We start from the raw sequence: 14,056 nt of genomic DNA, 5'->3' as shown, positions 1-14,056 counted from the left end.
CTATTTTAGGGTGTAAAATATCCTTGGCTTGGTTGATTGTAACGATTCTTTTGGCAGGGCAGCGTGTTCATAATAATTCTCCAAAGGAAAAGGTTTAAAGGACGAGATGGGGCAGTGACCAGGCTATAATTGTAGAATTTTATTACGTCAGTGAATTGCGACCGATAGTCTCGACAGAGAGTTTGTTGACTGGGGGGCCGGGGCAGGGGGCTGCTTTGCGGAAAAGGGGCGAGGCCCAAAAGGACAACGACGCCCGGCAAAAGTGGTGGTAACGAGAAAGAAAAAGAAAAAGGACAGACAGATCTCTTTCTCTCTCTCGTTTTCTTTCTCCGAGAGCCAGCTGCCACATTTCTTTTGCACGACCTCTCCGCATGTCCGGACAACGTGTGCACAGAAGTTAGAAATAATAAAAAGGAATAAAGCAACAAATTCTTCCTCAACTCTGGATATAAATCCCAGCGCTTCTAATGTCGAAGTGGTTCTCAATCCTCTCTCTCTCTCTCTCTCTCTCACACACACAGACAAGGCTCTCTCCCTCTTCTCTCTCTCATTCATTCGTCCCGTACATTGAAGTCCTCTCTCTCTCTCTCTCTCTCAACCCCCAACCCCCAAATAATGGCACAGCCTCCTTCCCTCCGCCCCATCATGGAATCAGAGGCATCTTGCTTCAATCCAATCCTTCACAACCACCATTGCATCCTCCAATTCCCTTATCTGGCACCATCCAATTCAGAAAAGAATTCTCTACCTTTCAGCCAATTCTTCGCTTGAAAATCTTATGAGCAACACAGATAGACGGAGAGAGAGATTTATATATAGGTACGTGGGTACATAGATAGATAAGATTGGTTGATTCGAGGGTTAGCCTGTGAGGGGGAGAGACACACACACACACAGATGGGGGAGAAGAAGCGCCAGTCCCTCATCAAGCTTCGTTGCGCAGTGCAGAACTACTCCTGGGGCCGGCTTGGTGATTGCAGCACGGTCGGCCGCCTCTATGCCCTCCAGTCGGGCACCCAGCTCGAAGCAGACAAGCCCTATGCAGAGCTTTGGATGGGAACCCATCAGTCTGGACCCTCTTATGTGGTCTTGGAGGAAGAAGCAGAATCCAATGTCATCCCTCTGAAAGATTGGCTCATCAATAACCCAAAAGCATTGGGTGTCAAAGTTCTTCAGAGATGGGGAACTGATCTTCCTTTTCTCTTCAAGGTATGTGTATCTTCTCAGTTTTCTCTCTTTGTGTATGAAAATTTCAATGTTGATTGTACCTACAATTTCTTCTAGCTTAATTGTATGTGGAAAAAAATTCAATGTGGATTGTAGTTTGATTTTACTTAGGAAGTTTTCTATTTTAATTCTGCAGTATTGAGGTAAGCTTTTGTACAGTTGATTGGCCTGGTTGCAGGATTCTCTTCACTACCTTTTGGGACTGCCTTGCATACCTCGATCCCTTAGGCAAAGGTTCAGTCTGAATCCTTGTACAAAGAAGTGACTTGTAGAGGAATCCTCACATCTTTTCCTTGTAGGATAAAACTCAACTTTTCACGATTAGCTGCAATTGATTGCTCAGTAGCTCAACATGGGTCTAGCTTGTAACTGGACTTGCATTAGTAGATTCAGGGAATTTTCATTCAGCTTCAAAACTAGGCAGAGGCAGCGTCTAAATTATGCGAGGACAGGGCACAGGATGAAGGCCACTGGTATGAAAACAGGGTATGGATGTGGCCTGGTATCCTGTAGCCTCAAAGGTTGGTGCTTTCTCAGTTGTGTGGTAGGTTCAAGTCCCATTGGCGTGCCATGGCCAGCATCTTGTCATGTGTACGCCTTCACTTGGCTCTTGCTGAATCCAAGCCAATGTTTGGAATACTCCCCTGTTGTGATAGCTGTGTGCATGCTACTTATTCTAGGTAGAGAAAACGGCCTTGTCTTAGAGTATAATATCAGCTTAGGATGCAGATTGATCCTGGCTGAAGCTCCTGTAAAGGATATAGATTTCAACTCAACATTGTGGGGTATCTACTATGGGGACATTGGTCCTGGCTAAGATATTTGCTGAAACTCCTGTAAATGATACAGATTTTAACTGAACAGTGCGGGGGATCGGCTAGTGCAGCCTCTCCCAATGCAGTCCAGATTACACATAATCACCAGCTAGGTCAAAATCTATACAAGATCCCTCGAAAGAAATACAATTAGACGAACCGTCCTGGTTATCAGCTGAGAAGAAGGTGATACTCGTTGATGTTCTGTATGCCATTTGACTGGAATGGTTCTAATCAGAATCTAGAACTGGAAGTCGTTTCTTTGTTTTCAGACTTCAGAGAGTTGCATGTGTGATGGTGAGTGAAAACCTTTGGTGCATTTCTGATTGACTGTTATAACAATGATTTGCAAGATTGCAACAAGCCAGTGCGATTCTAAGATTGGTTGTGGTTACATAGCCAGAGTTGTTCAGTGTAAGATTGTTCATTCCTTGGCCTACGTGCAAAGGGTAGAACTTTAGCCAGAATTGAATACTGTGATGGGGCAATTGCTGAGTGCTAGTCAATGACTTTGCTTCGTGCTGCCACCAATCAGCAGGACCTTTAACACAATCCAATCTATTTATTTCACACACTCAATGACTATAGCAAGTATTTGAAGTCTGTATAAGCTGCCAGTTGTAGTGCACTGCAGAACCATGAAGCATTTTAGAAGCCGGTTTTCTGTCATACCACCAAGCACATTGTAACAAGATCACTATTACAACAGATTTAAAATTTGAAAATTTAAATTTAGCCTCAATGTAAATAGATGCAGGCGCTTGCCCCTTTAATATATTGATCTTCTGGTCGTTTTCCAGGTTCTATCAGTGGAGAAGGCTCTGTCAATTCAAGCTCACCCTGACAAGCACCTTGCAGAAAAGTTGCATTTCCTTCAACCCAACATTTACAAGGATGCCAATCATAAGCCAGAAATGGCTTTGGCACTCACACAATTTGAGGCATTATGTGGTTTTGTCAGCCCACAAGTATGGGTTCCATGTTAATTATTCCACTCTAACGTTAAGGTTCTTCATCTGCATCTGAACTAAATTCATGTTTTGAAACTATCTGCAGTTTCTAGCTGTTGCAAATCATGTTCTTCCTTTATATACAGGAACTTCAAGATGCTGTGAGAAGTGTGCCTGAGCTACAAAGTATACTCGGGGAGTCCTTGTCAAATGCTCTAATGAGCCTCTCCTTAGGCTCACCAACAGGTGATGTAACCAAATTACCCTTGAGGGCAGCCTTCACTACAATCATGACTGCAAGTAAAGATGTGATTGCAAAAGCACTTGATCAGTTGCTGTCAAGACTTGTAAAAGAAGGACAGGTATCCATCAAATTTTTTTTCAGGTACAAATCTTTCAGTTGAACTTGGTGGAAAGCTTTCTTGAGTTATCTGCTTAATGACCTGTCCGAATTGTCTGCTTGATGTTAGGAACGGCCATTGACATCAAAAGAAAAGCTTGTGCTGAGGCTTGCAGATCAGTACCCATCAGATGTGGGTGTTTTGGCTGCTTTCTTTTTCAACTATATTCAGTTGAATCCAGGACAAGCATTGTACCTTGATGCCAATGAGCCACATGCCTACTTGTCTGGGGAGTGCTTAGAGTGCATGGCCACATCAGATAATGTTGTGCGGGCAGGGTTGACTCCGAAATATATTGATGTTAATACTTTATGTGCTATGCTAACATATAAGCAGGTAACAATGGTTACCTTATGCTATGTTACTATTTGTGTTCATTTGCATAAACAGAAGATTGTTCTACACAGAAGAATAACACTCTTGGCTCGATTTAACTACTGCAGGATCACCCAGAGATACTTCATGGGGTTCCTGTTAACATGTACACAATGCGGTATCTACCACCCTTTGAAGAATTCGAGATGGATTGTTGTGTCATACCATGTGGCTCTTCGCTCAAGTGCTCTGCCAATCTTGGACCATCCATTATGATTGTCATCAGTGGTTCTGGTGAAATTCTTGACGCAGATGGATCTGATGGGGGTGGTATTGTTCAATTACAGGCAGGAGACACCTTCTTTATACCCGCTGGTGTTGAATTGGAGCTGAATGCAAAATCCAAGTCAGATGGGCCTCTTCATCTGTATAGAGCTGGGGTAAATACTAAGATGCTTGTAAATGATGCCAATGGGATTTCTAACAATCATCAGACATGAGATATCTAAGCAAGGATAAGGAATAGAACAGGACTCAAAACCAAGGGTAATTGGTCCCTCACACTAGGACCAAAACCCTAGAGGCTAGGGGTTAATGGTTATTCTTGGGCAACCAAATACATGTTGGCCATCAGTAACATCACATAGTCACAACTCTTGCCATTGTTGGAGGGGGAACACGACCACCATCTCGAGTGGTTCACAGTTGATGATAGTTACATAGCTCATCTTCATTGAATCTTATAGTCTATGCCAAAGAGCATACATGCTTTTGCCAAACAGGACTTCTAACTATGCTTTTACCACCGGATTTGGGAGGTGCATAAGTTCATTGTACGCAAGCCTTTCAACCCCATGTGGGCATTATGTATAACCATTATATTACACATTTTAAAAGTTGTTTCTAGCCCTCTTGTAAGTTGGATTATGACCCATACTGTTCAGTATTTGTGAAGTAGGCTCGGCATTCCCAAACTAAGGGGAGGAAAGATAAGCCTACAGATCAAGCTCGATGAAACACAAAGAGAAATTGGTGCACATTTTACTAAGGAGGTACTAGATGGTCTGATTTATATCCAATTCCAACGAACGATTTGCACATCAAGATAAGGATGCAAACCCAAACACAAAATGTGCCTTGTAAAATGAGTAGCAAAAAAATTTAACTTGATTTTTGAGATAAAGTATTCCAATTTTGCATTAGATGCAACCTAACAATGCTAACACTTTGGCGGGGGTTAGGGAGACTCTCCTCGAAAGACAAGCTAAGAGTGTAGGTAGAAGCCTTTCTGACATTGTTTCTACATATAAATAGGATAGTTTGCAAGCTAAATGAAAGTGGAGCTTGATTGCCTTTCTTTTTTACCTTTTTGAGGAAGAGGACCAACCAATTCTTTATGTGGGGTAAGAGCATGCTTTTTCAAATGATCGTTGGGTGGAAACAATGAAGATAGAGATAGATTCCATCCATCAAAATGGCACTTGTGAAAAGGGACGTTTTCTAATTACAGTCACCATGTGTTTGTAATTTTTAATGGTAGTAGGTGAAGTGTGGTTGTAGATAATATCTAGGGCTTGTTAGGATTATAGTATGAATTTATAATTTGGCGTAAGTGCCATTGAAAGGATCGCAAGGTATGCACTTGGGATGGCCGTTTAATTGGTTTGTAGTACACTTACTTTTGTTATTGCCCCTTACATGAGGTTATGTGTGTCTTTGTGTTTAAATGGTTGCCCCCTCTCAAACAATGGAAATATGCTTTGGCATTGTCCTCAATTGTGGTCAATATGTATTGGAAGAACATGATGTTCATATGCAACAATAATGAGAATGATGAAAATTACGAGATGGAGGTAGGTGTCATGTCATTACAACTTTTCATTTTATTTAGGTGCATGGACTATATTTTTTGCATACATTTATACTCTTGATCGTGAGGACAACTTAAGGTGTGATTTTGGAATGGTGTGTGAGGTTTTGTCTCTCTGATTTTCATGTAAAGCCTCACTCTATTGATTGGCGGAACTTCTATGTTTATGCCACGAGACAAGACAATGCATGATGTAGAGAGGTTTTCTAGTTTCCAATTACAATGGTCATGTGTCTTTCAAACATGATGTATGACCAATTAAAGCAAGGGAATATTGTGTACCCTTTAAGAACTATTAGTGGAGAACTTTCTTTTAAGAAGATAGTGGTTGTTTTGGTCCTTTGCCTTGCTAGCACGACGACATACATAGAGATTAGTGAACACTTTAGTGTTGGAAAATCCATCTCAAAGATTGTGCATAAGTTTATATATATAGGTTTGTTACACAAATCATGCTTTATGCATTAACCACATAACGTTGAGAGCATTAGTAGAGTCAAAGATGGTTTGATGTTGCATAGGGACTTGCCAAATTGCTATGGGATTGTAGATGTGACACACGTGAACATGGAAAAGCTTAGAGGTGTCAGTGCATGTCAGCCCCCCAATCCATTATACACAAGGAATCATGCTTCTTGGATGTTCATGAAGGATGGACATGTGCAACACACGACTCCCATTTTTTATAACTTGAGACTCTATGCACGCGCACTTAGTAGTTAGTACCCAAGAATTCTTTGATAGAAAGTTTTTCATCAAGTACATCATAAGTGATGCTAGATTCACTTTACATGATGGCTCATGACTTTACACACTAAATCACATATGACAATCTCCGGTAGTTGTTAGATGGTTTACAATTTTAGTAATCAAAGTTCGGATGGTAGCATATCCTTGCTCAAATGTGCTTCATCTTTTGTAAATCTATTCTTGCTCATCTCATGTTACTAGTATCATGAGAAAATTTTCATCTGATTTGCGCAACATGTGGATATCCATGTGAGTAAAAAATCAGGCAAACATTATCATTATATCATCAATTTTCTTGAGTCACAGTTACAAGACAGATCTCTTCTTGTGATATGCTTTTGCCATTTCCATGAGAGATCTAATAATCAATTTAGGCTTCAAGCTTGCCAGTGGGTTTAATTTAGAAGAGAACATCTTTGTAGTGTTGACAAATTTGCAATCTACTTTAGTCCCTTTGTGAGGAGCAGTGAGGGCTTAGGACCAGAATCCCATATGCACAGTAGGAGAAAGTACCACCACACAAATCCTATAAAGCATTGTACTTGCACTCGTTTTCTAATGCAATGATAGTACTTCTTTCTGTCCAGTGAAGTGTCATGTCACTGTCAATACACAAGATTGAATTTATGCATCTGCCATGCTCTAGATCCCTCGTAGTTAACATGTAGTAACTACATTGGTTGCATTGCTAGCTTGGAGTTTGTATATATTTTTGTTAAAGGACTTTGAAGCTTACTCCTTGGTTGAGTTAATGTGTTTAGTCAAGTCAAAAGGCATGTTTTAATCCCTTCTTGGTATTTCTAGCTATTAATAGTCACTTATAATTTCAATAGCTACCACTTATGGATGTTGCTATTTATGTAAGCTTGTGAAATTGATGCTTTCGGTAACTTCCAATACCCTTAGTAGCTTCCCTCACAGTTTTGGAATTTTGAACTGTTATTTTTAGTAGTTGCTATTTTTGACACTTCTTAGATTAGGTTAATAATCGGCTTTCCAATATTTAACTCATTTTTTGTAAAATTCCATACTCAATATGCAAGCTAGATAGGATAATCAAATCAACTTTGTGTTTAGTAAGTCAATGTCAATGCTGCCTTGCAAATAATTAAATGTGCTATGAACATATCCTTGATTTTACTCAACTACAAATGTTTTATATATATCATACATGCAATATATGGGCCTTCAATCATGTTTTCATAGATCTATAGGCAGTTTTACAAGGATATGGCATCATATTCATGTTCACATGTTCACAACATTCAAAGGTAGGTTTTAGGGGATTCACTTTTTGGTGTGAAGCATTCATAAAGCAAACTATCTCAAAACTACAAGAGTGGGTTAATAACAAGAAAAGATTTGGATTTTTTCTAAAAATATGAAAAGAAAAGAGCCTTAACATTTCAAGGAGAGCAATACCATCTTTATGTCAAGAAAATGAAATGAACAAGCTTTATTACTAAGTTATTGATAGTGACTTTTACATTGAATTGTACATGTAGTGGGCCAAAGAAAATGAGTTCATAATAGTACATAACTTTCCTTGAAGAGGTGAAGGAGTTTCATGCAAAGTCTTGTGCCCTTCTATTAGGAGGAGTTTAGTGCAAAGTCTTGTGTCCTTTTAATTTTATTGATCTACGACCACATGAACCTTAAGTTTGACTTGTAATACAAAGATGAAAGTATATGTTGACGAATAGAACAATGTGGTTAGAGGAATACGGATTGCAAATGATTACAAAGTAGAATAACTATTGATAACCTAATATCTTTGCTTGAAGCTATCAATAATAGAATCAAAGGAATACCAATTGCAATGATTACAAAGGAGAATAATCACTGATCACCCAATATCTTTGCTTGAAACTTTCAATAATAGCTTATAGATTTGATTTGAAAAATCATTAGCATGACCCTACAATCGAGCAAGCAATGTGAAGCCATTTACTAGTGGTCACTTAGGCCTATGTAAAGGATCAACAAGCACATGAAACTATAATGATAAAGAAAGTAGCATAAAGATGTGATAATTATGGAATAACAAAATAACCACCTACGGGTCATTGTAAATTATGATTCATGCTACACATATAATATTCCGATCTTCATGAAGTAGAAAGGGGCTCAAGTGGTTCTACTAGAGGAGGTTTTGATAGGTAAGAATATGTTTTAAAACATTCATGTATTTGTATAAAAGAAAAATGAAACCATGCCTTTAGCATAGAAACATAAAACTTATGATCTATGAGAGAGTAGCAAGAAGCAAGATACTTACAATGTGGCTGACAACTTTGAAAGACTAGGGATGATGTGCATACCTTACTCTATTAATATATTCTTCTACACAATGTTTACGAAAAGAATAATAAGAAATAAAACGCAAATTAAGTAGATGAGTTAACCAACTATCTCTCCTCTAAAATGGTCATTATTGATATAAAAATGATGTTGCAAACTATATGAAGCAAAAGGCGAACAAAGTTTCCCTCTTATAAAAGAGTGCCATACACCTATAAAGCAATTAAAAATCATAAACAACATCCTAGTTTCAGTTCAAAAAAATTCTAGAGCTGAACCAAATCGGAAATTGAACAAAATTAGCAATGAGATAATAGGATTCCCATCAATCCATCAACATAACTTTGGGAACATACATGTAAAATGCAATGCAAATAATCTTTCATAACATTCTTTTACAAGCACATTTGTGAATTGGCATTCTTAATGCATTCTTATAATGCGTGCGTGCGTGCGTGCGTGCGTGCGTGCGTGCGTGCGTGTGTGTGTGTGTGTGCGTGCGTGCGTGCGTGCGTGCGTGCGTGCGTGCGTGCGTGCGTGCGTGTGTGTGTGTGTGTGTGTGTGTGTGTGTGTGTGTACAAATGTGCATAGGTGCAATGGCTATTCAAACATGATCATTCTTGGAAAAGATAATTTAATAGCCAACAACTAGATATTTTGATCACCCAATCATGATTCATGAGCTTACATGATCAAATTGATTCATTAGGTTGATAATAGAACTCATGTGCATCCTAGACCCAACACATGTACTATAGAATAATCTCATAAAGATATCTCGACATGTAGGATATGAAGTGTGATAGATGGAATTTTGGGTTTTGCAAGGTTTTCCAGATGTTACAGTAAGTCCTTACCATCGAATGGAAACTCTAGTCCCAAAGTCTCTTCAATTCTAGTTTGAATTGTTAGTTTGAGAATTGTAAGTCAATGTAACTTTATACTCTTCAATATTAAGTTTAATCTCACCATATATTTTGTCTTTCAATGATAATGCAACAAAATGCATCTAGCAAGCCATTTGCAATGTTGTCTAGGAAGCTTGATGCAACATGTCTAGAATATAAATCATCTCATTAATCACAATTAGAAACTTCCCACATAAAACAATTGGTCTTCATATCTTTATTGGATAAGATGGGGCTTGTTGGGGGTCAAAGGTTGCATATGCCTAGCTGCCTATATTTATCTTATACTTATTGTTTGCACACTTGTATACTGTAGGTGGTGGCTGCCCATCATTGTCACTTTATTCTTTATTCTTTGCTATGACAATAGAATAAACGAAGACAATTCACACATTGTGGAGTTCTCACATATGGTCTTGCTCTCTCTTCTTACTCCAACCTCCATAATTCTTACTTCTTGCTTTTGCTTGTGCTCTCACTCATTCTCAGCACTTTCATATTTCAACTAGTATCAAAGCATGGACTTAATGAGCTTCATCAACCATCACTTCATCTCAAGGAGAGAGATTTATTTAGAGCTTTCACGTGAGCCACTCATCAAGGTATGCATCAGTCCTAACATTTGGAAGATTCATTGTTGTTATACCCTGTGGGTAGCAAGTATACAAAGTGAATGCTTTTGTATTTGATGCCTAGAGGCTCTTTGGGGATGTCTATTGGTTATATGGATGCTTACCCTTGATGTATATGCATGGTTATACTCTCATTGAGCTTTGATCTTGAGGCCAATTACATGCACCTTGCAGTGGCTATTTGCTTTAGTGGTTGCTTCATTAATTTCCTCCTTATGGCTTGGTTATCTATTAGATATCTATGCTCCTAGATGTATGCTTGATGTATCTTGGGTTACAGGATGCTTTGAGCTTTATGTATTGAGCTTGATTTTCTCATTGGCTATTCTAGTTTGTTTCTAGTGGAGTGGCATTTTATTTGTAGAGCTTGAACTCTTGAGCTAGTGGGAGACTCTTACATGCTCATTGGTTTATGCATACATTGTCTTTACAGACATTGATGATTGTCTATGCAGATATTGATGATTGTGCATTGATTTAGATTTGATTTGATACTTGATACTTCATCCTGTCAAATAGATTGTCAGTGGTAGATGCATACTATGTTTATGTACATAGCTTCTTAGTTCATGTGTAGGAAGCTTGGTTGTAGTTGATATATCTTGTTGTTTCTTGATATCTCTTTTGCACAATCAATTTATGTATATTTTTACCCTATTGGTTGTGATACATCTATATACTTGACATACATTGGTTCTCTGGTAGTACTTGTACCTAGAGATTTATGCTCATTTTTGTATACTATTAGTTGATTTGCAACCCATTATGTTATAGGTTTTCATACAAAAAGTGAAAAAATTTATCATGCACCATCAATTTCTTATTGTGTCACAATATATCTATCTTTGCTTCTAGTTTCAACCTTGGGATCACCACATCCCTTGTAGACTCATCCCATGCTTCAAATCCTAACTCTATGATTTAGGACTCTAGTTTTACCTCTAATCCTTCTAAGAAAATCTAAGGTTATTTTCCTTCTTGAGGCAAGATCTTGAATAAGGCTCACCTATGCATGTAGAGCCAGACTTTTTATCCATGTTACGAGTTAGGTTGCCATATAAACAAGGATCACATAAATCAAAGCTTGAAAAGTCCAAGGGTGGGAGACATTGCAAATGAGTCAAGAATTATATTCCTTTTAGGAAGATATACCCAAGACAACAATGCCAAAGAGATACATGTGGAAGATCAGTCATAGCCAAAACATGATCAATAGTGTCAAATGCAAGTAAGGGATAAAGACTGCCGGTATTGGTACCTACATCCAATATGAGGTTGCCACTATTGATTTTCCATGAAAAATCATGAAAGGACACATGATACCTAGCATCAGCCACTAAGTATCAGTTAACTAGACATGAAGTGAAGAAGAAACCAAAATGTACTCATCAAAATTGTATGCTAATTCATTAATCTCCTCAATCTTCATAGTAGACTTTGTGATGTTGTAATCATCCAAAGTTTTAGATTTATCTTGCACATTTTCCTTGCCTTTTAACTAATCTATCCTCATATATTTCACAGTATTGTGTCTGAATATGACCCTATTGCCCGTAATAATGACATAAAAGAGATGGCTTGGGGCCATGGGATGTACTGTGACCCAGCTCTCATGACATTTAGACTTTGACCTACCCTATTGTGCATCTCTGTCGTCAGGTTGATCATTACTATATCAAATACCATTATGGCCTCTAATTGTGAGTGCATGAGAGGCATAGGCTACATTCATGTTATTTCTATTCACTTCCACAACATTAAATAAGGCACCCTCTACATCATTGAGCTTAAAACCGTCTGTAGGAGTGTTAGTAGTTATGGTAGTGCGAAAAGTATCCTAAGTCTCAAGGAGAGTGATAAGCAAGGACATAGCCTTGATGTTCTCCTCAAAGGTAGTCTCCTATGAAGTAAGCTGGATGGAAATGGAATAAAACTCATTCAAATAAGAAGACATAGTAGCGCCTTCCTTCATATGAAGATCCATGAGTTTTTTAAGCCAATACAATTGTGAAACAAGGATTTGCATATCATAAAGATTGTATATTTTCTCCAATAATTCCCAAGCCCCAACCTAAGTCTCAATGACATTAAAGTCAACTTGCTTTAACAAAGACAAGATAATAGTGGACTTGCATAACTCATTAAGATCGGTCCAAACCTCTATATGATACTCTTCAAGCTTTATCCCCCTTTAGTCTTCAATGGTCTAATTTGCTTCTTTTGAACCAAAACTTGCCATATCTAGGCCTTCCAACAGTTGAAGTTATTGCCATCCAACTTGGCTATGTTGAAAATGACATTATCCTTAGAAGCACTTGAAGCAGATGCCATTATGATTGCAAAGCAAAGAGTGAATGGATTGCTATAAACAGTAAATCGGCCCCAAAATCAACCCAAAATAGAATGCAAGAGGCAAGGTACAATAGAATGTATAACTATCCACAAAATAAATGCACTAAAGTGCTTAAACCAAGTGCCTACTCTCAACAAAGTGACTCAAAATTGAATTTCAACATTGCTGTCCATAAAATTGCAATAAAAGAGTATGTGACTGTAGGAAAAATACTAAAATAACTTGACTTGTAACCTAAGTGTAAAAGGGATTGTTATATATTGATTCTTATGTAGTTGCACTCTTTGAAGGATAAATTTATTGTTCCTTGTGGGATACTCAAACAGATTGTTTGAATTGCGATTATGTCTTGAAGAGATGTTATGCTTATATTGGGAAAATATTCTTTTTCTTAGTCTAAAGATATATTGTTTTCCCAACTTTTGATTGAACTTAAGGATCCTCTAAGGAGGAGAGTTATACTCACTCCAAGGGATTATTAAGTCACTACTCAATACATTGGTTGAAGGTTGAGTAGTGAGAAGGCCACCAAGAAAGGAAAGTTTCATTCCTACTATGGCTTAGCATTGTACCTTAGAGAAGGTACTGATGAGTACATTGGTTTGCTATTGTTTCCTAAAAGATGTTTGACCTTGTTTTTGTATTCATATGAATATTATGTGAATGAATTTTTCCTAATGAATTTAATTAATGAATTCATTTGTATATGCTAAACTAACATAATAGATAATTAGAAAATTTAGTAAACTCCAACTCTATGGGAAGTAGGAGGTGAACCCTCAACAAATTCTTCATCCTATGGCAAGGTGGTCTCAATTAGTTGAGAGGTTTCCCATAAGAGTGTTAGGTTACGAAATTCTAGGAATAGTTGAACAATTGGCCATCATAGAGTGTCATCCTAGATCTTAAGTTAGTACCATTTAGAGGACCAGAGTGAGACTTTACGCTATAGATATAGTTGTCAATGCGTCTAGCTCCCCCCCATATCTCAATATCTTGAACTAAGTATGAGAGTAGTCTGCTTCAATTTGAGTTTATTTGCATAAGTAGCTACCCCAAACGGATGCTAGAAGATTCTCTTAGGGAGACCTTAGAGTCAATTAGAAACCATTTGCATGTAGATACTCATGGGAATGAGGAAAAGCTTCCCCTACAAGGGTAGACTCAAGTGATCTAGGCCATGAATTTCAAAAACAAAGTTGCCTAAATACATCCCTTGATGGACTATCGAAATTTTGCAATCAAGGATTCATTATACAGGCACATTACAGAAGTACTCAAGACATAGAGAATAAGCAAGAAATAGAGCCATCAATGTGACAGATAGATTTTCCATGAGTGAGTGATGCTCTTGAATCGATACATGTATTCAATCAATGTCCCTTTGGGGGGGAGGGAGGGAGGGATTGGAGAAGCAAAGGTAGAAATGGTAAATGGCATGACATTACCATTAGAGGGATCATGTATTGAATGATGTTTGCAACCTTCTTGTCTCAAAGTATGGTTGCTAGATTGGATATTTGATTCAATAATT

The 14,056-nt window shown here is 38.0% G+C and overlaps 1 protein-coding gene across 1 annotated transcript; it reads left to right on the top strand.

The window, feature by feature from the left end:
* The first annotated feature begins 473 nt into the window (after window positions 1-473).
* Window positions 474-4,626, top strand: LOC148035498 (mannose-6-phosphate isomerase 1-like). The gene is made up of 5 exons (XM_087677456.1): window positions 474-1,209; window positions 2,843-3,010; window positions 3,139-3,354; window positions 3,463-3,729; window positions 3,837-4,626. Exons 1-5 carry the CDS (start codon window positions 898-900, stop codon window positions 4,206-4,208), a joined length of 1,335 nt encoding a protein of 444 aa, XP_087533582.1. The 5' UTR covers window positions 474-897; the 3' UTR covers window positions 4,209-4,626.
* Window positions 4,627-14,056: the final 9,430 nt, after the last annotated feature.

The sequence above is a fragment of the Lygodium microphyllum genome, chromosome 5, assembly GCF_053477565.2.
Source record: "Lygodium microphyllum isolate KBCC chromosome 5, Lygodium_microphyllum_v1.1.10, whole genome shotgun sequence".
Taxonomy (NCBI): Eukaryota; Viridiplantae; Streptophyta; class Polypodiopsida; order Schizaeales; family Lygodiaceae; genus Lygodium; species Lygodium microphyllum.
Note: the sequence above shows the minus strand (reverse complement) of the source record. Positions and strands in the feature narration are given on the sequence as shown.